The sequence below is a fragment of the Pleurodeles waltl genome, chromosome 1_1, assembly GCF_031143425.1.
Source record: "Pleurodeles waltl isolate 20211129_DDA chromosome 1_1, aPleWal1.hap1.20221129, whole genome shotgun sequence".
NCBI classification, from domain to species: domain Eukaryota; kingdom Metazoa; phylum Chordata; class Amphibia; order Caudata; family Salamandridae; genus Pleurodeles; species Pleurodeles waltl.
Window position 1 is genome coordinate 19,205,625 of NC_090436.1, and position 26,506 is coordinate 19,232,130.

General features: G+C 51.1%; 1 protein-coding gene across 1 annotated transcript in view; it reads right to left on the bottom strand.

Annotated features, from left to right (window-relative positions):
• LOC138255404 (dedicator of cytokinesis protein 2-like) overlaps nt 1–26,506 on the bottom strand; it is a 1,984,107-nt gene that overhangs the window by 151,529 nt on the left and 1,806,072 nt on the right. The window contains exon 35 of the mRNA XM_069205837.1: nt 79–164. Coding sequence (XP_069061938.1) covers nt 79–164 — 86 coding nt within the window. The remainder of the gene's footprint in view (nt 1–78; nt 165–26,506) is intronic.

The following is a 26,506-nucleotide window of genomic DNA, read 5'->3' on the forward strand; positions in this document are numbered from 1 at the left end:
AACTAGCCCACAGTGTGTTGTCCACCTACAAGTGACATTACAGACAATAGTCACACAAAAACAAAAGGTTAAACTTACATCATCTCAAAGAGCTGCTTGTATTGCTCATCTCCACGGCCTCCCTCCACCTCGCTGTCCAACTTCTTGATTATTTCCTCTTCAAACTGCAAATAAAATGAAAATGAGGAGCTGAGTGGACGGTCCATCACTGCACAGGCTCTGAGAGTAAGGAAAGCAGACACGTCCCTTCGCCCTGCCCCAGGAATGTGTGCCTGCATGGTCTTTAGCACTGTCCTTGCATATTCATTCTTTCTGTGCCCCTGCTGTAGCATCAGTCACGCACCGAGTGCAAGGTGGCAACTCACTCCGCGAATGACCAGTCGCACGCTGTCACTCAGTGCAAGAAGACACCTCCCTCCAAAAATAACCAGTCACATGCTGTCACTCAGTACAGAGAGACTCCTCACTCAGTGAATAACCACTCACATGCCGTCACTCAGTGCAGGGAGGATCCTCGCTCCATAAATAACCAGTCACACGCTGTCACTCAGTGCAAGGAGGCTCCTCGCTCCGTCAATAACCAGTCACACACAGTCACTCAGTCAAGGGAGACTCCTCGCTCCATAAATAACCAGTCACACAGTGTCACTCAGTGCAGGGAAGCTCCTCGCTCCATAAATAAACAGTCACACGCTGTCACTCAGTGCAGAGAGAGTCCTCGCTCAGTGAATAACCAGTCACACGCTGTCACACAGCGCAGGGAGGCTCCTCACTCAGTTAATAACCAGTCACACAGTGTCACTCAGTGCAGGGAAGCTCCTCGCTCCATAAATAACAAGTCACGTACTGTCACTCAGTGCAGGGAGACTCCTCTCTCCATAAATAACCAGTGACACCATGTCACTCAGTGCAGGGAGGCTCCTCGCTCCATCAATAACCAGTAACACGCTGTCACTCAGTGCAGGGAGACTCCTCACTCAGTGAATAACCAGTCACATGCTGTCACTCAGTGCAGGGAGGATCCTCGCTCCATGAATAACTAGTCACAAGCTGTCACTCAGTGCAGGGAGGCTCCTCGCTCCATCAATAACCAGTCACACGCTGTCACTAAGTGCAGGGAGACTCCTCACTCAGTGAATAATCAGTCACATGCTGTCACTCAGTGCAGGGAGGATCCTCGCTCCATGAATAACCAGTCACATGCTGTCACTCAGTGCATGGAGGCTTCTCGCTCCATAAATAACCAGTCACATGCTGTCACTCAGTGCAGGGAAACTCCTCACTCAGTGAATAACCAGTCACATGCTGTCACTCAGTGCAGGGAGGATCCTCACTCCATAAATAACCAGTCACACAGTGTCACTCAGTGCAGGGAAGCTCCTCGCTCCATAAATAACCAGTCACACACTGTCACTCAGTACAAAGAGGCTCCTCGCTCTATAAATAACCAGTCACACGCTGTCACACACCACAGGGAGGCTCCTCGCTCAGTGAATAACCAGTCACACACTTTCACTCAGTGCAGGGAGGCTCCTCGCTCCATAAATAACCAGTCACACGCTGTCACTCAGTGCAGGGAGGCTCCTCGCTCCATAAATAACCAGTCACACACTGTCACTCATGGCAGGGAGGCTCCTCACTCTATAAATAACCAGTCACACACTGTCACTCAATGCCGGGAGGCTCCTCACTCCATAAATAACCAGTCACACGCTGTCACTCAGTGCAGGGTGACTCCTCACTCAGTGAATAACCAGTCACACACTGTCACTCAGTGCAGGGAGGCTCCTCCCTCCATAAATAACCAGTCACACACTGTCACTCAGTGAAGGGAGGCTCCTCGCTCAGTGAATAACTAGTCACACACTGTCACTCAGTGCAAGAAGGCTCCTCCCTCCATAAATAACCAGTCTCATGCTGTCACTCAGTACAAGGAGGCTCCTCCCTCCAAAAATAACCAGTCACACAGTGTCACTCAGTGCAGGGAAGCTCCTCGCTCCATAACCAGTCACACGCTTTCACTCAGTGCAGAGAGACTCCTCGCTCAGTGAATAACCAGTCACATGTTGTCACTCAGTTCAGGGAGGATCCTCGCTCCATAAATAACCAGTCACACACTGTCACTCAGTGCAAGGAGGTTCCTCCCTCCAAAAATAACCAGTCACACAGTGTCACTCAGTGCAGGGAAGCTCCTTGCTCCATAAATAACCAGTCGCACGCTGTCACTCAGTGCAGGGAAGCCCTTCGCTCTAAATAACCATTCACATGCTGTCACACAGCGCAGGGAGGCTCCTCACTCAGTGAATAACCAATCACATGCTATCACTCAGTGCAGGGAGGCTCCTCACTCCATAACTAACCAGTCACACACTGTCACTCAGTGCAGAGAGGCTCCTCACTCCATAAATAACCAGTCACACACTGTCACTCAGTGCAGGGAGGCTCCTCACTACATAAATAACCAGTCACACACTGTCACTCAGTGCACAGAGGCTCCTCCCTCCATAAATAACCAGTCACACGCTGTCACTCAGTGCAGGGAGGCTCCTCGCTCAGTGAATAACCAGTCACACACTTTCAGTCAGTGCAGGGAGGCTCCTCGCTCCATAAATAACCAGTCACACGCTGTTACTCAGTGCAGGGAGGCTCCTCGCTCTATAAATAATCAGTCACACACTGTCACTCAGTGCAGAGAGACTCCTCGCTCAGTGAATAACCAGTCACATGTTGTGACTCAGTCCAGGGAGGACCCTTGCTCCATACATAACCAGTCACACACTGTCACTCAGTGCAAGGAGGTTCCTCCCTCCAAAAATAACCAGTCACACAGTGTCACTCAGTGCAGAGAGGCTCCTCGCTCCATAAATAACCAGTCACACACTTTCACTCAGTGCAGGGAGGCTCCTCGCTCCATAAATAACTAGTCACATACTGTCACTCAGTGCATGGAGGCTCCTCACTCAGTGAATAACCAGTCACATGCTGCCACTCAGTGCATGGAGGCTCCTCACTCAGTGAATAACCAGTCACACGCTGTCACTCAGTGCAGAGAGGCTCCTCACTCCATAAATAACCAGTCACACACTGTCACTCAGTGCACGGAGGCTCCTCCCTCCATAAATAACCAGTCACACGCTGTCACTCAGTGCAGGGAGGCTCCTCGCTCAGTGAATAACCAGTCACACACTTTCACTCAGTGCAGGGAGGCTCCTCGCTCCATAAATAACCAGTCACACGCTGTCACTCAGTGCAGGGAGGCTCCTCGCTCTATAAATAACCAGTCACACACTGTCACTCAGTGCAGAGAGACTCCTCGCTCAGTGAATAACCAGTCACATGTTGTGACTCAGTCCAGGGAGGCTCCTCGCTCCATAAATAACCAGTCACACGCTGTCACTCAGTGCAGGGAGGCTCCTCCCTCCAAAAATAACCAGTCACACAGTGTCACTCAGTGCAGAGAGGCTCCTCGCTCCATAAATAACCAGTCACACACTTTCACTCAGTGCAGGGAGGCTCCTCGCTCCATAAATAACTAGTCACATACTGTCACTCAGTGCATGGAGGCTCCTCACTCAGTGAATAACCAGTCACATGCTGCCACTCAGTGCATGGAGGCTCCTCACTCAGTGAATAACCAATCACATGCTGTCACTCAGTGCAGGGAGTCTCCTCGCTCAGTGAATAACCAGTCACATGCTCTCACTCAGTGCAGGGAGGCTCCTCACTCCATAAACAACCAGTCACACGCTGTCACTCAGGGCAGGGTGGCTCCTCGCTCAATGAATAACCAGTCACACACTTTCACTCAGTGCATGGAGGCTTCTCGCTCCATAAATAACGAGTCACGTGCTGTCACTCAGTTCAGGGAGACTCCTCTCTCCATAAATACCCAGTGACACCCTGTCACTCCGTGCAGGGAGGCTCCTCGCTCCATCAATAACCAGTCACACGCTGTCACTCAGTGCAGGGAGACTCCTCACTCAGTGAATAACCAGTCACATGCTGTCACTCAGTGAAGGGAGGATCCTCGCTCCATGAATAACTAGTCACATGCTGTCACTCAGTGCAGGGAGGATCCTCGCTCCATCAATAACCAGTCACCTGCTGTCACTCACTGCAGGGAGACTCCTCACTCAGTGAATAACCAGTCACATGCTGTCACTCAGTGCATGGAGGCTTCTCGCTCCATAAATAACCAGTCACACGCTGTCACTCAGTGCAGGGAGACTCCTCACTCAGTGAATAACCAGTCACATGCTGTCACTCAGTGCAGGGAGGATCCTCACTCCATAAATAACCAGTCACACAGTGTCACTCAGTGCAGGGAAGCTCCTCGCTCCATAAATAACCAGTCACACACTGTCACTCAGTACAAGGAGGCTCCTCGCTCTATAAATAACCAGTTACACGCTGTCACACACAACAGGGAGGCTCCTCGCTCAGTGAATAACCAGTCACACACTTTCACTCAGTGCAGGGAGGCTCCTCGCTCCATAAATAACCAGTCACACGCTGTCACTCAGTGCAGGGAGGGTCCTCGCTCCATAAATAACCAGTCACACACTGTCACTCATGGCAGGGAGGCTCCTCACTCTATAAATAACCAGTCACACACTGTCACTCAATGCCGGGAGGCTCCTCACTCCATAAATAACCAGTCAGACGCTGTCGCTCAGTGCAGGGATACTCCTCACTCAGTGAATAACCAGTCACACACTGTCACTCAGTGCAGGGAGACTCCTCCCTCTATAAATAACCAGTCACACACTGTCACTCAGTGCAGGGAGGCTCCTCGCTCAGTGAATAACTAGTCACACACTGTCACTCAGTGCAGGAAGGCTCCTCCCTCCATAAATAACCAGTCTCATGCTGTCACTCAGTACAAGGAGGCTCCTCCCTCCAAAAATAACCAGTCACACAGTGTTACTCAGTGCAGGGAAGCTCCTCACTCCATAACCAGTCACACGCTTTCACTCAGTGCAGAGAGACTCCTCGCTCAGTGAATAACCAGTCACATGTTGTCACTCAGTTCAGGGAGGATCCTCGCTCCATAAATAACCAGTCACACACTGTCACTCAGTGCAAGGAGGTTCCTCCCTCCAAAAATAACCAGTCACACAGTGTCACTCAGTGCAGGGAAGCTCCTCGCTCCATAAATAACCAGTTGCACGCTGTCACTCAGTGCAGGGAAGCTCCTCGCTCTATAAATAACCATTCACATGCTGTCACACAGCGCAGGGAGGCTCCTCACTCAGTGAATAACCAACCACATGCTATCACTCAGTGCAGGGAGGCTCCTCACTCCATAACTAACCAGTCACAAACTGTCACTCAGTGCAGAGAGGCTCCTCACTCCATAAATAACCAGTCACACACTGTCACTCAGTGCAGGGAGGCTCCTCCCTCCATAAATAACCAGTCACACGCTGTCACTCAGTGCAGGGAGGCTCCTCGCTCAGTGAATAACCAGTCACACACTTTTACTCAGTGCAGGGAGGCTCCTCGCTCAATAAATAACCAGTCACACGCTGTCTCTCAGTGCAGGGAGGCTCCTCGCTCTATAAATAACCAGTCACACACTGTCACTCAGTGCAGAGAGACTCCTCGCTCAGTGAATAACCAGTCACATGTTGTGACTCAGTCCAGGGAGGACCCTCGCTCCATAAATAACCAGTCACACACTGTCACTCAGTGCAAGGAGGTACATCCCTCCAAAAATAACCAGTCACACACTGTCACTCAGTGCAGAGAGGCTCCTCGCTCCATAAATAACCAGTCACACACTTTCACTCAGTCCAGGGAGGACCCTCGATCCATAAATAACCAGTCACACACTGTCACTCAGTGCAAGGAGGTTCCTCCCTCCAAAAATAACCAGTCACACACTGTCACTCAGTGCAGAGAGGCTCCTCGCTCAATGAATAACCAGTCACACACTTTCACTCAGTGCATGGAGGCTTCTCGCTCCATAAATAACGAGTCACGTGCTGTCACTCAGTTCAGGGAGACTCCTCTCTCCATAAATAACCAGTGACACCCTGTCACTCAGTGCAGGGAGGCTCCTCGCTCCATGAATAACCAGTCACACGCTGTCACTCAGTGCAGGGAGACTCCTCACTCAGTGAATAACCAGTCACATGCTGTCACTCAGTGAAGGGAGGATCCTCGCTCCATGAATAACTAGTCACATGCTGTCACTCAGTGCAGGGAGGCTCCTCGCTCCATCAATAACCAGTCACACGCTGTCACTCACTGCAGGGAGACTCCTCACTCAGTGAATAACCAGTCACATGCTGTCACTCAGTGCAGGGAGGATCCTCGCTCCATGAATAACCAGTCACATGCTGTCACTCAGTGCAGGGAGGCTCCTCGCTCTATAAATAACCAGTCACACACTGTCACTCAGTGCAGAGAGACTCCTCGCTCAGTGAATAACCAGTCACATGTTGTGACTCAGTCCAGGGAGGCTCCTCGCTCCATAAATAACCAGTCACACGCTGTCACTCAGTGCAGGGAGGCTCCTCCCTCCAAAAATAACCAGTCACACAGTGTCACTCAGTGCAGAGAGGCTCCTCGCTCCATAAATAACCAGTCACACACTTTCACTCAGTGCAGGGAGGCTCCTCGCTCCATAAATAACTAGTCACATACTGTCACTCAGTGCATGGAGGCTCCTCACTCAGTGAATAACCAGTCACATGCTGCCACTCAGTGCATGGAGGCTCCTCACTCAGTGAATAACCAATCACATGCTGTCACTCAGTGCAGGGAGTCTCCTCGCTCAGTGAATAACCAGTCACATGCTCTCACTCAGTGCAGGGAGGCTCCTCGCTCCATAAACAACCAGTCACACGCTGTCACTCAGGGCAGGGTGGCTCCTCGCTCAATGAATAACCAGTCACACACTTTCACTCAGTGCATGGAGGCTTCTCGCTCCATAAATAACGAGTCACGTGCTGTCACTCAGTTCAGGGAGACTCCTCTCTCCATAAATAACCAGTGACACCCTGTCACTCCGTGCAGGGAGGCTCCTCGCTCCATCAATAACCAGTCACACGCTGTCACTCAGTGCAGGGAGACTCCTCACTCAGTGAATAACCAGTCACATGCTGTCACTCAGTGAAGGGAGGATCCTCGCTCCATGAATAACTAGTCACATGCTGTCACTCAGTGCAGGGAGGATCCTCGCTCCATCAATAACCAGTCACCTGCTGTCACTCACTGCAGGGAGACTCCTCACTCAGTGAATAACCAGTCACATGCTGTCACTCAGTGCATGGAGGCTTCTCGCTCCATAAATAACCAGTCACACGCTGTCACTCAGTGCAGGGAGACTCCTCACTCAGTGAATAACCAGTCACATGCTGTCACTCAGTGCAGGGAGGATCCTCACTCCATAAATAACCAGTCACACAGTGTCACTCAGTGCAGGGAAGCTCCTCGCTCCATAAATAACCAGTCACACACTGTCACTCAGTACAAGGAGGCTCCTCGCTCTATAAATAACCAGTTACACGCTGTCACACACAACAGGGAGGCTCCTCGCTCAGTGAATAACCAGTCACACACTTTCACTCAGTGCAGGGAGGCTCCTCGCTCCATAAATAACAAGTCACACGCTGTCACTCAGTGCAGGGAGGGTCGTCTCTCCATAAATAACCAGTCACACACTGTCACTCATGGCAGGGAGGCTCCTCACTCTATAAATAACCAGTCACACACTGTCACTCAATGCCGGGAGGCTCCTCACTCCATAAATAACCAGTCAGACGCTGTCGCTCAGTGCAGGGATACTCCTCACTCAGTGAATAACCAGTCACACACTGTCACTCAGTGCAGGGAGACTCCTCCCTCTATAAATAACCAGTCACACACTGTCACTCAGTGCAGGGAGGCTCCTCGCTCAGTGAATAACTAGTCACACACTGTCACTCAGTGCAGGAAGGCTCCTCCCTCCATAAATAACCAGTCTCATGCTGTCACTCAGTACAAGGAGGCTCCTCCCTCCAAAAATAACCAGTCACACAGTGTTACTCAGTGCAGGGAAGCTCATCACTCCATAACCAGTCACACGCTTTCACTCAGTGCAGAGAGACTCCTCGCTCAGTGAATAACCAGTCACATGTTGTCACTCAGTTCAGGGAGGATCCTCGCTCCATAAATAACCAGTCACACACTGTCACTCAGTGCAAGGAGGTTCCTCCCTCCAAAAATAACCAGTCACACAGTGTCACTCAGTGCAGGGAAGCTCCTCGCTCCATAAATAACCAGTTGCACGCTGTCACTCAGTGCAGGGAAGCTCCTCGCTCTATAAATAACCATTCACATGCTGTCACACAGTGCAGGGAGGCTCCTCACTCAGTGAATAACCAACCACATGCTATCACTCAGTGCAGGGAGGCTCCTCACTCCATAACTAACCAGTCACAAACTGTCACTCAGTGCAGAGAGGCTCCTCACTCCATAAATAACCAGTCACACACTGTCACTCAGTGCAGGGAGGCTCCTCCCTCCATAAATAACCAGTCACATGCTGTCACTCAGTGCAGGGAGGCTCCTCGCTCAGTGAATAACCAGTCACACACTTTTACTCAGTGCATGGAGGCTTCTCGCTCCATAAATAACCAGTCACACGCTGTCACTCAGTGCAGGGAGACTCCTCACTCAGTGAATAACCAGTCACATGCTGTCACTCAGTGCAGGGAGGATCCTCACTCCATAAATAACCAGTCACACAGTGTCACTCAGTGCAGGGAAGCTCCTCGCTCCATAAATAACCAGTCACACACTGTCACTCAGTACAAGGAGGCTCCTCGCTCTATAAATAACCAGTTACACGCTGTCACACACAACAGGGAGGCTCCTCGCTCAGTGAATAACCAGTCACACACTTTCACTCAGTGCAGGGAGGCTCCTCGCTCCATAAATAACAAGTCACACGCTGTCACTCAGTGCAGGGAGGGTCGTCTCTCCATAAATAACCAGTCACACACTGTCACTCATGGCAGGGAGGCTCCTCACTCTATAAATAACCAGTCACACACTGTCACTCAATGCCGGGAGGCTCCTCACTCCATAAATAACCAGTCAGACGCTGTCGCTCAGTGCAGGGATACTCCTCACTCAGTGAATAACCAGTCACACACTGTCACTCAGTGCAGGGAGACTCCTCCCTCTATAAATAACCAGTCACACACTGTCACTCAGTGCAGGGAGGCTCCTCGCTCAGTGAATAACTAGTCACACACTGTCACTCAGTGCAGGAAGGCTCCTCCCTCCATAAATAACCAGTCTCATGCTGTCACTCAGTACAAGGAGGCTCCTCCCTCCAAAAATAACCAGTCACACAGTGTTACTCAGTGCAGGGAAGCTCCTCACTCCATAACCAGTCACACGCTTTCACTCAGTGCAGAGAGACTCCTCGCTCAGTGAATAACCAGTCACATGTTGTCACTCAGTTCAGGGAGGATCCTCGCTCCATAAATAACCAGTCACACACTGTCACTCAGTGCAAGGAGGTTCCTCCCTCCAAAAATAACCAGTCACACAGTGTCACTCAGTGCAGGGAAGCTCCTCGCTCCATAAATAACCAGTTGCACGCTGTCACTCAGTGCAGGGAAGCTCCTCGCTCTATAAATAACCATTCACATGCTGTCACACAGTGCAGGGAGGCTCCTCACTCAGTGAATAACCAACCACATGCTATCACTCAGTGCAGGGAGGCTCCTCACTCCATAACTAACCAGTCACAAACTGTCACTCAGTGCAGAGAGGCTCCTCACTCCATAAATAACCAGTCACACACTGTCACTCAGTGCAGGGAGGCTCCTCCCTCCATAAATAACCAGTCACATGCTGTCACTCAGTGCAGGGAGGCTCCTCGCTCAGTGAATAACCAGTCACACACTTTTACTCAGTGCAGGGAGGCTCCTCGCTCAATAAATAACCAGTCACACGCTGTCTCTCAGTGCAAGGAGGCTCCTCGCTCTATAAATAACCAGTCACACACTGTCACTCAGTGCAGAGAGACTCCTCGCTCAGTGAATAACCAGTCACATGTTGTGACTCAGTCCAGGGAGGACCCTCGCTCCATAAATAACCAGTCACACACTGTCACTCAGTGCAAGGAGGTTCCTCCCTCCAAAAATAACCAGTCACACACTGTCACTCAGTGCAGAGAGGCTCCTCGCTCCATAAATAACCAGTCACACACTTTCACTCAGTCCAGGGAGGACCCTCGATCCATAAATAACCAGTCACACACTGTCACTCAGTGCAAGGAGGTTCCTCCCTCCAAAAATAACCAGTCACACACTGTCACTCAGTGCAGAGAGGCTCCTCGCTCAATGAATAACCAGTCACACACTTTCACTCAGTGCATGGAGGCTTCTCGCTCCATAAATAACGAGTCACGTGCTGTCACTCAGTTCAGGGAGACTCCTCTCTCCATAAATAACCAGTGACACCCTGTCACTCAGTGCAGGGAGGCTCCTCGCTCCATGAATAACCAGTCACACGCTGTCACTCAGTGCAGGGAGACTCCTCACTCAGTGAATAACCAGTCACATGCTGTCACTCAGTGAAGGGAGGATCCTCGCTCCATGAATAACTAGTCACATGCTGTCACTCAGTGCAGGGAGGCTCCTCGCTCCATCAATAACCAGTCACACGCTGTCACTCACTGCAGGGAGACTCCTCACTCAGTGAATAACCAGTCACATGCTGTCACTCAGTGCAGGGAGGATCCTCGCTCCATGAATAACCAGTCACATGCTGTCACTCAGTGCATGGAGGCTTCTCGCTCCATAAATAACCAGTCACACGCTGTCACTCAGTGCAGGGAGACTCCTCACTCAGTGAATAACCAGTCACATGCTGTCACTCAGTGCAGGGAGGATCCTCACTACATAAATAACCAGTCACACAGTGTCACTCAGTGCAGGGAAGCTCCTCGCTCCATAAATAACCAGTCACACACTGTCACTCAGTACAAGGAGGCTCCTCGCTCTATAAATAACCAGTTACACGCTGTCACACACAACAGGGAGGCTCCTCGCTCAGTGAATAACCAGTCACACACTTTCACTCAGTGCAGGGAGGCTCCTCGCTCCATAAATAACCAGTCACACGCTGTCACTCAGTGCAGGGAGGCTCCTCGCTCCATAAATAACCAGTCACACACTGTCACTCATGGCAGGGAGGCTCCTCACTCTATAAATAACCAGTCACACACTGTCACTCAATGCCGGGAGGCTCCTCACTCCATAAATAACCAGTCAGACGCTGTCGCTCAGTGCAGGGATACTCCTCACTCAGTGAATAACCAGTCACACACTGTCACTCAGTGCAGGGAGACTCCTCCCTCCATAAATAACCAGTCACACACTGTCACTCAGTGCAGGGAGGCTCCTCGCTCAGTGAATAACTAGTCACACACTGTCACTCAGTGCAGGAAGGCTCCTCCCTCCATAAATAACCAGTCTCATGCTGTCACTCAGTACAAGGAGGCTCCTCCCTCCAAAAATAACCAGTCACACAGTGTTACTCAGTGCAGGGAAGCTCCTCACTCCATAACCAGTCACACGCTTTCACTCAGTGCAGAGAGACTCCTCGCTCAGTGAATAACCAGTCACATGTTGTCACTCAGTTCAGAGAGGATCCTCGCTCCATAAATAACCAGTCACACACTGTCACTCAGTGCAAGGAGGTTCCTCCCTCCAAAAATAACCAGTCACACAGTGTCACTCAGTGCAGGGAAGCTCCTTGCTCCATAAATAACCAGTCGCACGCTGTCACTCAGTGCAGGGAAGCCCTTCGTCCTAATAACCATTCACATGCTGTCACACAGCGCAGGGAGGCTCCTCACTCAGTGAATAACCAATCACATGCTATCACTCAGTGCAGGGAGGCTCCTCAGTCCATAACTAACCAGTCACACACTGTCACTCAGTGCAGAGAGTCTCCTCACTCCATAAATAACCAGTCACACACTGTCACTCAGTGCAGGGAGGCTCCTCACTCCATAAATAACCAGTCACACACTGTCACTCAGTGCACAGAGGCTCCTCCCTCCATAAATAACCAGTCACACGCTGTCACTCAGTGCAGGGAGGCTCCTCGCTCAGTGAATAACCAGTCACACACTTTCAGTCAGTGCAGGGAGGCTCCTCGCTCCATAAATAACCAGTCACACGCTGTCACTCAGTGCAGGGAGGCTCCTCGCTCTATAAATAATCAGTCACACACTGTCACTCAGTGCAGAGAGACTCCTCGCTCAGTGAATAACCAGTCACATGTTGTGACTCAGTCCAGGGAGGACCCTTGCTCCATACATAACCAGTCACACCCTGTCACTCAGTGCAGGGAGGCTCCTCGCTCCATCAATAACCAGTCACACGCTGTCACTCAGTGCAGGGAGACTCCTCACTCAGTGAATAACCAGTCACATGCTGTCACTCAGTGAAGGGAGGATCCTCGCTCCATGAATAACTAGTCACATGCTGTCACTCAGTGCAGGGAGGCTCCTCGCTCCATCAATAACCAGTCACACGCTGTCACTCACTGCAGGGAGACTCCTCACTCAGTGAATAACCAGTCACATGCTGTCACTCAGTGCAGGGAGGATCCTCGCTCCATGAATAACCAGTCACATGCTGTCACTCAGTGCATGGAGGCTTCTCGCTCCATAAATAACCAGTCACACGCTGTCACTCAGTGCAGGGAGACTCCTCACTCAGTGAATAACCAGTCACATGCTGTCACTCAGTGCAGGGAGGATCCTCACTCCATAAATAACCAGTCACACAGTGTCACTCAGTGCAGGGAAGCTCCTCGCTCCATAAATAACCAGTCACACACTGTCACTCAGTACAAGGAGGCTCCTCGCTCTATAAATAACCAGTTACACGCTGTCACACACAACAGGGAGGCTCCTCGCTCAGTGAATAACCAGTCACACACTTTCACTCAGTGCAGGGAGGCTCCTCGCTCCATAAATAACCAGTCACACCCTGTCACTCAGTGCAGGGAGGCTCCTCGCTCCATAAATAACCAGTCACACACTGTCACTCATGGCAGGGAGGCTCCTCACTCTATAAATAACCAGTCACACACTGTCACTCAATGCCGGGAGGCTCCTCACTCCATAAATAACCAGTCAGACGCTCTCGCTCAGTGCAGGGATACTCCTCACTCAGTGAATAACCAGTCACACACTGTCACTCAGTGCAGGGAGACTCCTCCCTCCATAAATAACCAGTCACACACTGTCACTCAGTGCAGGGAGGCTCCTCGCTCAGTGAATAACTAGTCACACACTGTCACTCAGTGCAGGAAGGCTCCTCCCTCCATAAATAACCAGTCTCATGCTGTCACTCAGTACAAGGAGGCTCCTCCCTCCAAAAATAACCAGTCACACAGTGTTACTCAGTGCAGGGAAGCTCCTCACTCCATAACCAGTCACACGCTTTCACTCAGTGCAGAGAGACTCCTCGCTCAGTGAATAACCAGTCACATGTTGTCACTCAGTTCAGGGAGGATCCTCGCTCCATAAATAACCAGTCACACACTGTCACTCAGTGCAAGGAGGTTCCTCCCTCCAAAAATAACCAGTCACACAGTGTCACTCAGTGCAGGGAAGCTCCTCGCTCCATAAATAACCAGTTGCACGCTGTCACTCAGTGCAGGGAAGCTCCTCGCTCTATAAATAACCATTCACATGCTGTCACACAGTGCAGGGAGGCTCCTCACTCAGTGAATAACCAACCACATGCTATCACTAAGTGCAGGGAGGCTCCTCACTCCATAACTAACCAGTCACAAACTGTCACTCAGTGCAGAGAGGCTCCTCACTCCATAAATAACCAGTCACACACTGTCACTCAGTGCAGGGAGGCTCCTCCCTCCATAAATAACCAGTCACACGCTGTCACTCAGTGCAGGGAGGCTCCTCGCTCAGTGAATAACCAGTCACACACTTTTACTCAGTGCAGGGAGGCTCCTCGCTCAATAAATAACCAGTCACACGCTGTCTCTCAGTGCAAGGAGGTTCCTCCCTCCAAAAATAACCAGTCACACAGTGTCACTCAGTGCAGGGAAGCTCCTCGCTCCATAAATAACCAGTTGCACGCTGTCACTCAGTGCAGGGAAGCTCCTCGCTCTATAAATAACCATTCACATGCTGTCACACAGTGCAGGGAGGCTCCTCACTCAGTGAATAACCAATCACATGCTATCACTCAGTGCAGGGAGGCTCCTCACTCCATAACTAACCAGTCACACACTGTCACTCAGTGCAGAGAGTCTCCTCACTCCATAAATAACCAGTCACACACTGTCACTCAGTGCAGGGAGGCTCCTCACTCCATAAATAACCAGTCACACACTGTCACTCAGTGCACAGAGGCTCCTCCCTCCATAAATAACCAGTCACACGCTGTCACTCAGTGCAGGGAGGCTCCTCGCTCAGTGAATAACCAGTCACACACTTTCAGTCAGTGCAGGGAGGCTCCTCGCTCCATAAATAACCAGTCACACGCTGTCACTCAGTGCAGGGAGGCTCCTCGCTCTATAAATAATCAGTCACACACAGTCACTCAGTGCAGAGAGACTCCTCGCTCAGTGAATAACCAGTCACATGTTGTGACTCAGTCCAGGGAGGACCCTTGCTCCATACATAACCAGTCACACCCTGTCACTCAGTGCAGGGAGGCTCCTCGCTCCATCAATAACCAGTCACACGCTGTCACTCAGTGCAGGGAGACTCCTCACTCAGTGAATAACCATTCACATGCTGTCACTCAGTGAAGGGAGGATCCTCGCTCCATGAATAACTAGTCACATGCTGTCACTCAGTGCAGGGAGGCTCCTCGCTCCATCAATAACCAGTCACACACTGTCACTCACTGCAGGGAGACTCCTCACTCAGTGAATAACCAGTCACATGCTGTCACTCAGTGCAGGGAGGATCCTCGCTCCATGAATAACCAGTCACATGCTGTCACTCAGTGCATGGAGGCTTCTCGCTCCATAAATAACCAGTCACACGCTGTCACTCAGTGCAGGGAGACTCCTCACTCAGTGAATAACCAGTCACATGCTGTCACTCAGTGCAGGGAGGATCCTCACTCCATAAATAACCAGTCACACAGTGTCACTCAGTGCAGGGAAGCTCCTCGCTCCATAAATAACCAGTCACACACTGTCACTCAGTACAAGGAGGCTCCTCGCTCTATAAATAACCAGTTACACGCTGTCACACACAACAGGGAGGCTCCTCGCTCAGTGAATAACCAGTCACACACTTTCACTCAGTGCAGGGAGGCTCCTCGCTCCATAAATAACCAGTCACACCCTGTCACTCAGTGCAGGGAGGCTCCTCGCTCCATAAATAACCAGTCACACACTGTCACTCATGGCAGGGAGGCTCCTCACTCTATAAATAACCAGTCACACACTGTCACTCAATGCCGGGAGGCTCCTCACTCCATAAATAACCAGTCAGACGCTCTCGCTCAGTGCAGGGATACTCCTCACTCAGTGAATAACCAGTCACACACTGTCACTCAGTGCAGGGAGACTCCTCCCTCCATAAATAACCAGTCACACACTGTCACTCAGTGCAGGGAGGCTCCTCGCTCAGTGAATAACTAGTCACACACTGTCACTCAGTGCAGGAAGGCTCCTCCCTCCATAAATAACCAGTCTCATGCTGTCACTCAGTACAAGGAGGCTCCTCCCTCCAAAAATAACCAGTCACACAGTGTTACTCAGTGCAGGGAAGCTCCTCACTCCATAACCAGTCACACGCTTTCACTCAGTGCAGAGAGACTCCTCGCTCAGTGAATAACCAGTCACATGTTGTCACTCAGTTCAGGGAGGATCCTCGCTCCATAAATAACCAGTCACACACTGTCACTCAGTGCAAGGAGGTTCCTCCCTCCAAAAATAACCAGTCACACAGTGTCACTCAGTGCAGGGAAGCTCCTCGCTCCATAAATAACCAGTTGCACGCTGTCACTCAGTGCAGGGAAGCTCCTCGCTCTATAAATAACCATTCACATGCTGTCACACAGTGCAGGGAGGCTCCTCACTCAGTGAATAACCAACCACATGCTATCACTCAGTGCAGGGAGGCTCCTCACTCCATAACTAACCAGTCACAAACTGTCACTCAGTGCAGAGAGGCTCCTCACTCCATAAATAACCAGTCACACACTGTCACTCAGTGCAGGGAGGCTCCTCCCTCCATAAATAACCAGTCACACGCTGTCACTCAGTGCAGGGAGGCTCCTCGCTCAGTGAATAACCAGTCACACACTTTTACTCAGTGCAGGGAGGCTCCTCGCTCAATAAATAACCAGTCACACGCTGTCTCTCAGTGCAAGGAGGTTCCTCCCTCCAAAAATAACCAGTCACACAGTGTCACTCAGTGCAGGGAAGCTCCTCGCTCCATAAATAACCAGTTGCACGCTGTCACTCAGTGCAGGGAAGCTCCTCGCTCTATAAATAACCATTCACATGCTGTCACACAGTGCAGGGAGGCTCCTCACTCAGTGAATAACCAACCACATGCTATCACTCAGTGCAGGGAGGCTCCTCACTCCATAACTAACCAGTCACAAACTGTCACTCAGTGCAGAGAGGCTCCTCACTCCATAAATAACCAGTCACACACTGTCACTCAGTGCAGGGAGGCTCCTCCCTCCATAAATAACCAGTCACACGCTGTCACTCAGTGCAGGGAGGCTCCTCGCTCAGTGAATAACCAGTCACACACTTTTACTCAGTGCAGGGAGGCTCCTCCCTCCATAAATAACCAGTCACACGCTGTCACTCAGTGCAGGGAGGCTCCTCGCTCAGTGAATAACCAGTCACACACTTTTACTCAGTGCAGGGAGGCTCCTCGCTCAATAAATAACCAGTCACACGCTGTCTCTCAGTGCAGAGAGACTCCTCGCTCAGTGAATAACCAGTCACATGTTGTGACTCAGTCCAGGGAGGACCCTCGCTCCATAAATAACCAGTCACACACTGTCACTCAGTGCAAGGAGGTTCCTCCCTCCAAAAATAACCAGTCACACACTGTCACTCAGTGTAGAGAGGCTCCTCGCTCCATAAATAACCAGTCACACACTTTCACTCAGTGCAGGGAGGCTCCTCGCTCCATAAATAACTAGTGACATACTGTCACTCAGTGCATGGAGGCTCCTCACTCAGTGAATAACCAGTCACATGCTGCCACTCAGTGCATGGAGGCTCCACACTCAGTGAATAACCAATCACCTGCTGTCACTCAGTGCAGGGAGTCTCCTCGCTCAGTGAATAACCAGTCACATGCTCTCACTCAGTGCAGGGAGGCTCCTCGCTCCATAAATAACCAGTCACACTCTGTCACTCAGTGCAGGGTGGCTCCTCGCTCAATGAATAACCAGTCACACACTTTCACTCAGTGCAGGGAGGCTCCTCGCTCCATAAATAACTAGTCACATACTGTCACTCAGTGCATGGAGGCTCCTCACTCAGTGAATAACCAGTCACATGCTGCCACTCAGTGCATGGAGGCTCCACACTCAGTGAATAACCAATCACCTGCTGTCACTCAGTGCAGGGAGTCTCCTCGCTCAGTGAATAACCAGTCACATGCTCTCACTCAGTGCAGAGAGGCTCCTCGCTCCATAAATAACCAGTCACACACTTTCACTCAGTGCAGGGAGGCTCCTCGCTCCATAAATAACTAGTCACATACTGTCACTCAGTGCATGGAGGCTCCTCACTCAGTGAATAACCAGTCACATGCTGCCACTCAGTGCATGGAGGCTCCTCACTCAGTGAATAACCAGTCACACGCTGTCACTCAGTGCAGAGAGGCTCCTCACTCCATAAATAACCAGTCACACACTGTCACTCAGTGCACGGAGGCTCCTCCCTCCATAAATAACCAGTCACACGCTGTCACTCAGTGCAGGGAGGCTCCTCGCTCAGTGAATAACCAGTCACACACTTTCACTCAGTGCAGGGAGGCTCCTCGCTCCATAAATAACCAGTCACACGCTGTCACTCAGTGCAGGGAGGCTCCTCGCTCTATAAATAACCAGTCACACACTGTCACTCAGTGCAGAGAGACTCCTCGCTCAGTGAATAACCAGTCACATGTTGTGACTCAGTCCAGGGAGGACCCTTGCTCCATACATAACCAGTCACACACTGTCACTCAGTGCAAGGAGGTTCCTCCCTCCAAAAATAACCAGTCACACAGTGTCACTCAGTGCAGAGAGGCTCCTCGCTCCATAAATAACCAGTCACACACTTTCACTCAGTGCAGGGAGGCTCCTCGCTCCATAAATAACTAGTCACATACTGTCACTCAGTGCATGGAGGCTCCTCACTCAGTGAATAACCAGTCACATGCTGCCACTCAGTGCATGGAGGCTCCTCACTCAGTGAATAACCAATCACATGCTGTCACTCAGTGCAGGGAGTCTCCTCGCTCAGTGAATAACCAGTCACATGCTCTCACTCAGTGCAGGGAGGCTCCTCGCTCCATAAATAACCAGTCACACGCTGTCACTCAGTGCAGGGTGGCTCCTCGCTCAATGAATAACCAGTCACACACTTTCACTCAGTGCATGGAGGCTTCTCGCTCCATAAATAACGAGTCACATGCTGTCACTCAGTGCAGGGAGACTCCTCTCTCCATAAATAACCAGTGACACCCTGTCACTCAGTGGAGGGAGGCTCCTCGCTCCATCAATAACCAGTCACACGCTGTCACTCAGTGCAGGGAGACTCCTCACTCAGTGAATAACCAGTCACATGCTGTCACTCAGTGAAGGGAGGATCCTCGCTCCATGAATAACCAGTCACATGCTGTCACTCAGTGCATGGAGGCTTCTCGCTCCATAAATAACCAGTCACACACTGTCACTCAGTGCAGGGAGACTCCTCACTCAGTGAATAACCAGTCACATGCTGTCACTCAGTGCAGGGAAGCTCCTCGCTCCATAAATAACCAGTCACACACTGTCACTCAGTACAAGGAGGCTCCTCACTCTATAAATAACCAGTTACACGCTGTCACACACAACAGGGAGGCTCCTCGCTCAGTGAATAACCAGTCACACACTTTCACTCAGTGCAGGGAGCCTCCTCGCTCCATAAATAACCAGTCACACGCTGTCACTCAGTGCAGGGAGGCTCCTCGCTCCATAAATAACCAGTCACACACTGTCACTCATGGCAGGGAGGCTCCTCACTCTATAAATAACCAGTCACACACTGTCACTCAATGCCGGGAGGCTCCTCACTCCATAAATAACCAGTCAGACGCTGTCGCTCAGTGTAGGGATACTCCTCACTCAGTGAATAACCAGTCACACACTGTCACTCAGTGCATGGAGGCTCCTCACTCAGTGAATAACCAGTCACACGCTGTCACTCAGTGCAGAGAGGCTCCTCACTCCATAAATAACCAGTCACACACTGTCACTCAGTGCACGGAGGCTCCTCCCTCCATAAATAACCAGTCACACGCTGTCACTCAGTGCAGGGAGGCTCCTCGCTCAGTGAATAACCAGTCACACACTTTCACTCAGTGCAGGGAGGCTCCTCGCTCCATAAATAACCAGTCACACGCTGTCACTCAGTGCAGGGAGGCTCCTCGCTCTATAAATAACCAGTCACACACTGTCACTCAGTGCAGAGAGACTCCTCGCTCAGTGAATAACCAGTCACATGTTGTGACTCAGTCCAGGGAGGACCCTTGCTCCATACATAACCAGTCACACACTGTCACTCAGTGCAAGGAGGTTCCTCCCTCCAAAAATAACCAGTCACACAGTGTCACTCAGTGCAGAGAGGCTCCTCGCTCCATAAATAACCAGTCACACACTTTCACTCAGTGCAGGGAGGCTCCTCGCTCCATAAATAACTAGTCACATACTGTCACTCAGTGCATGGAGGCTCCTCACTCAGTGAATAACCAGTCACATGCTGCCACTCAGTGCATGGAGGCTCCTCACTCAGTGAATAACCAATCACATGCTGTCACTCAGTGCAGGGAGTCTCCTCGCTCAGTGAATAACCAGTCACATGCTCTCACTCAGTGCAGGGAGGCTCCTCGCTCCATAAATAACCAGTCACACGCTGTCACTCAGTGCAGGGTGGCTCCTCGCTCAATGAATAACCAGTCACACACTTTCACTCAGTGCATGGAGGCTTCTCGCTCCATAAATAACGAGTCACGTGCTGTCACTCAGTGCAGGGAGACTCCTCTCTCCATAAATAACCAGTGACACCCTGTCACTCAGTGGAGGGAGGCTCCTCGCTCCATCAATAACCAGTCACACGCTGTCACTCAGTGCAGGGAGACTCCTCACTCAGTGAATAACCAGTCACATGCTGTCACTCAGTGAAGGGAGGATCCTCGCTCCATGAATAACCAGTCACATGCTGTCACTCAGTGCATGGAGGCTTCTCGCTCCATAAATAACCAGTCACACACTGTCACTCAGTGCAGGGAGACTCCTCACTCAGTGAATAACCAGTCACATGCTGTCACTCAGTGCAGGGAAGCTCCTCACTCCATAAATAACCAGTCACACACTGTCACTCAGTACAAGGAGGCTCCTCACTCTATAAATAACCAGTTACACGCTGTCACACACAACAGGGAGGCTCCTCGCTCAGTGAATAACCAGTCACACACTTTCACTCAGTGCAGGGAGGCTCCTCGCTCCATAAATAACCAGTCACACGCTGTCACTCAGTGCAGGGAGGCTCCTCGCTCCATAAATAACCAGTCACACACTGTCACTCATGGCAGGGAGGCTCCTCACTCTATAAATAACCAGTCACACACTGTCACTCAATGCCGGGAGGCTCCTCACTCCATAAATAACCAGTCAGACGCTGTCGCTCAGTGTAGGGATACTCCTCACTCAGTGAATAACCAGTCACACACTGTCACTCAGTGCAGGGAGACTCCTCCCTCCATAAATAACCAGTCACACACCGTCACTCAGTGCAGGGAGGCTCCTCGCTCAGTGAATAACTAGTCACACACTGTCACTCAGTGCAGGAAGGCTCCTCCCTCCATAAATAACCAGTCTCATGCTGTCACTCAGTACAAGGAGGCTCCTCCCTCCAAAAATAACCAGTCACACAGTGTTACTCAGTGCAGGGAAGCTCCTCACTCCATAACCAGTCACACGCTTTCACTCAGTGCAGAGAGACTCCTCGCTCAGTGAATAACCAGTCACATGTTGTCACTCAGTTCAGGGAGGATCCTCGCTCCATAAATAACCAGTCACACACTGTCACTCAGTGCAAGGAGGTTCCTCCCTCCACAAATAACCAGTCACACAGTGTCACTCAGTGCAGGGAAGCTCCTCGCTCCATAAATAACCAGTCGCACGCTGTCACTCAGTGCAGGGAAGCTCCTCGCTCTATAAATAACCATTCACATGCTGTCACACAGCGCAGGGAGGCTCCTCACTCAGTGAATAACCAACCACATGCTATCACTCAGTGCAGGGAGGCTCCTCACTCCATAAATAACCCGTCACAAACTGTACTCAGTGCAGAGAGGCTCCTCACTCCATAAATAACCAGTCACACACTGTCACTCAGTGCAGGGAGGCTCCTCCCTCCATAAATAACCAGTCACACGCTGTCACTCAGTGCAGGGAGGCTCCTCGCTCAGTGAATAACCAGTCACACACTTTTACTCAGTGCAGGGAGGCTCCTCGCTCAATAAATAACCAGTCACACGCTGTCTCTCAGTGCAGGGAGGCTCCTCGCTCTATAAATAACCAGTCACACACTGTCACTCAGTGCAGAGAGACTCCTCGCTCAGTGAATAACCAGTCACATGTTGTGACTCAGTCCAGGGAGGACCCTCGCTCCATAAATAACCAGTCACACACTGTCACTCAGTGAAAGGAGGTTCCTCCCTCCAAAAATAACCAGTCACACACTGTCACTCAGTGCAGAGAGGCTCCTCACTCCATAAATAACCAGTCACAGACTTTCACTCAGTGCAGGGAGGCTCCTCGCTCCATAAATAACTAGTCACATACTGTCACTCAGTGCATGGAGGCTCCTCACTCAGTGAATAACCAGTCACATGCTGCCACTCAGTGCATGGAGGCTCCACACTCAGTGAATAACCAATCACCTGCTGTCACTCAGTGCAGGGAGTCTCCTCGCTCAGTGAATAACCAGTCACATGCTCTCACTCAGTGCAGGGAGGCTCCTCGCTCCATAAATAACCAGTCACACGCTGTCACTCAGTGCAGGGTGGCTCCTCGCTCAATGAATAACCAGTCACACACTTTCACTCAGTGCATGGAGGCTTCTCGCTCCATAAATAACCAGTCACACGCTGTCACTCAGTGCAGAGAGACTCCTCGCTCAGTGAATAACCAGTCACATGTTGTCACTCAGTGCAGGGAGGATCCTCGCTCCATGAATAACCAGTCACACACTGTCACTCAGTGCAGGGAGGCTCCTCGCTCCATAAATAACTTGTCACATACTGTCACTCAGTGCATGGAGGCTCCTCACTCAGTGAATAACCAGTCACATGCTGCCACTCAGTGCATGGAGGCTCCTCACTCAGTGAATAACCAATCACATGCTGTCACTCAGTGCAGGGAGTCTCCTCGCTCAGTGAATAACTAGGCACATGCTCTCACTCAGTGCAGGGAGGCTCCTCGCTCCATAAATAACCAGTCACACGCTGTCACTCAGTGCAGGGAGGCTCCTCGCTCTATAAATAATCAGTCACACACAGTCACTCAGTGCAGAGAGACTCCTCGCTCAGTGAATAACCAGTCACATGTTGTGACTCAGTCCAGGGAGGACCCTTGCTCCATACATAACCAGTCACACCCTGTCACTCAGTGCAGGGAGGCTCCTCGCTCCATCAATAACCAGTCACACGCTGTCACTCAGTGCAGGGAGACTCCTCACTCAGTGAATAACCAGTCACATGCTGTCACTCAGTGAAGGGAGGATCCTCGCTCCATGAATAACTAGTCACATGCTGTCACTCAGTGCAGGGAGGCTCCTCGCTCCATCAATAACCAGTCACACGCTGTCACTCACTGCAGGGAGACTCCTCACTCAGTGAATAACCAGTCACATGCTGTCACTCAGTGCAGGGAGGATCCTCGCTCCATGAATAACCAGTCACATGCTGTCACTCAGTGGATGGAGGCTTCTCGCTCCATAAATAACCAGTCACACGCTGTCACTCAGTGCAGGGAGACTCCTCACTCAGTGAATAACCAGTCACATGCTGTCACTCAGTGCAGGGAGGATCCTCACTCCATAAATAACCAGTCACACAGTGTCACTCAGTGCAGGGAAGCTCCTCGCTCCATAAATAACCAGTCACACACTGTCACTCAGTACAAGGAGGCTCCTCGCTCTATAAATAACCAGTTACACGCTGTCACACACAACAGGGAGGCTCCTCGCTCAGTGAATAACCAGTCACACACTTTCACTCAGTGCAGGGAGGCTCCTCGCTCCATAAATAACCAGTCACACCCTGTCACTCAGTGCAGGGAGGCTCCTCGCTCCATAAATAACCAGTCACACACTGTCACTCATGGCAGGGAGGCTCCTCACTCTATAAATAACCAGTCACACACTGTCACTCAATGCCGGGAGGCTCCTCACTCCATAAATAACCAGTCAGACGCTCTCGCTCAGTGCAGGGATACTCCTCACTCAGTGAATAACCAGTCACACACTGTCACTCAGTGCAGGGAGACTCCTCCCTCCATAAATAACCAGTCACACACTGTCACTCAGTGCAGGGAGGCTCCTCGCTCAGTGAATAACTAGTCACACACTGTCACTCAGTGCAGGAAGGCTCCTCCCTCCATAAATAACCAGTCTCATGCTGTCACTCAGTACAAGGAGGCTCCTCCCTCCAAAAATAACCAGTCACACAGTGTTACTCAGTGCAGGGAAGCTCCTCACTCCATAACCAGTCACACGCTTTCACTCAGTGCAGAGAGACTCCTCGCTCAGTGAATAACCAGTCACATGTTGTCACTCAGTTCAGGGAGGATCCTCGCTCCATAAATAACCAGTCACACACTGTCACTCAGTGCAAGGAGGTTCCTCCCTCCAAAAATAACCAGTCACACAGTGTCACTCAGTGCAGGGAAGCTCCTCGCTCAGTGAATAACCAGTCACATGTTGTCACTCAGTTCAGGGAGGATCCTCGCTCCATAAATAACCAGTCACACACTGTCACTCAGTGCAAGGAGGTTCCTCCCTCCAAAAATAACCAGTCACACAGTGTCACTCAGTGCAGGGAAGCTCCTCGCTCCATAAATAACCAGTTGCACGCTGTCACTCAGTGCAGGGAAGCTCCTCGCTCTATAAATAACCATTCACATGCTGTCACACAGTGCAGGGAGGCTCCTCACTCAGTGAATAACCAACCACATGCTATCACTCAGTGCAGGGAGGCTCCTCACTCCATAACTAACCAGTCACACACTGTCACTCAGTGCAGGGAGGCTCCTCCCTCCATAAATAACCAGTCACACGCTGTCACTCAGTGCAGGGAGGCTCCTCGCTCAGTGAATAACCAGTCACACACTTTTACTCAGTGCAGGGAGGCTCCTCGCTCAATAAATAACCAGTCACACGCTGTCTCTCAGTGCAAGGAGGTTCCTCCCTCCAAAAATAACCAGTCACACAGTGTCACTCAGTGCAGGGAAGCTCCTCGCTCCATAAATAACCAGTTGCACGCTGTCACTCAGTGCAGGGAAGCTCCTCGCTCTATAAATAACCATTCACATGCTGTCACACAGTGCAGGGAGGCTCCTCACTCAGTGAATAACCAACCACATGCTATCACTCAGTGCAGGGAGGCTCCTCACTCCATAACTAACCAGTCACAAACTGTCACTCAGTGCAGAGAGGCTCCTCACTCCATAAATAACCAGTCACACACTGTCACTCAGTGCAGGGAGGCTCCTCCCTCCATAAATAACCAGTCACACGCTGTCACTCAGTGCAGGGAGGCTCCTCGCTCAGTGAATAACCAGTCACACACTTTTACTCAGTGCAGGGAGGCTCCTCCCTCCATAAATAACCAGTCACACGCTGTCACTCAGTGCAGGGAGGCTCCTCGCTCAGTGAATAACCAGTCACACACTTTTACTCAGTGCAGGGAGGCTCCTCGCTCAATAAATAACCAGTCACACGCTGTCTCTCAGTGCAGAGAGACTCCTCGCTCAGTGAATAACCAGTCACATGTTGTGACTCAGTCCAGGGAGGACCCTCGCTCCATAAATAACCAGTCACACACTGTCACTCAGTGCAAGGAGGTTCCTCCCTCCAAAAATAACCAGTCACACACTGTCACTCAGTGTAGAGAGGCTCCTCGCTCCATAAATAACCAGTCACACACTTTCACTCAGTGCAGGGAGGCTCCTCGCTCCATAAATAACTAGTGACATACTGTCACTCAGTGCATGGAGGCTCCTCACTCAGTGAATAACCAGTCACATGCTGCCACTCAGTGCATGGAGGCTCCACACTCAGTGAATAACCAATCACCTGCTGTCACTCAGTGCAGGGAGTCTCCTCGCTCAGTGAATAACCAGTCACATGCTCTCACTCAGTGCAGGGAGGCTCCTCGCTCCATAAATAACCAGTCACACTCTGTCACTCAGTGCAGGGTGGCTCCTCGCTCAATGAATAACCAGTCACACACTTTCACTCAGTGCAGGGAGGCTCCTCGCTCCATAAATAACTAGTCACATACTGTCACTCAGTGCATGGAGGCTCCTCACTCAGTGAATAACCAGTCACATGCTGCCACTCAGTGCATGGAGGCTCCACACTCAGTGAATAACCAATCACCTGCTGTCACTCAGTGCAGGGAGTCTCCTCGCTCAGTGAATAACCAGTCACATGCTCTCACTCAGTGCAGAGAGGCTCCTCGCTCCATAAATAACCAGTCACACACTTTCACTCAGTGCAGGGAGGCTCCTCGCTCCATAAATAACTAGTCACATACTGTCACTCAGTGCATGGAGGCTCCTCACTCAGTGAATAACCAGTCACATGCTGCCACTCAGTGCATGGAGGCTCCTCACTCAGTGAATAACCAGTCACACGCTGTCACTCAGTGCAGAGAGGCTCCTCACTCCATAAATAACCAGTCACACACTGTCACTCAGTGCACGGAGGCTCCTCCCTCCATAAATAACCAGTCACACGCTGTCACTCAGTGCAGGGAGGCTCCTCGCTCAGTGAATAACCAGTCACACACTTTCACTCAGTGCAGGGAGGCTCCTCGCTCCATAAATAACCAGTCACACGCTGTCACTCAGTGCAGGGAGGCTCCTCGCTCTATAAATAACCAGTCACACACTGTCACTCAGTGCAGAGAGACTCCTCGCTCAGTGAATAACCAGTCACATGTTGTGACTCAGTCCAGGGAGGACCCTTGCTCCATACATAACCAGTCACA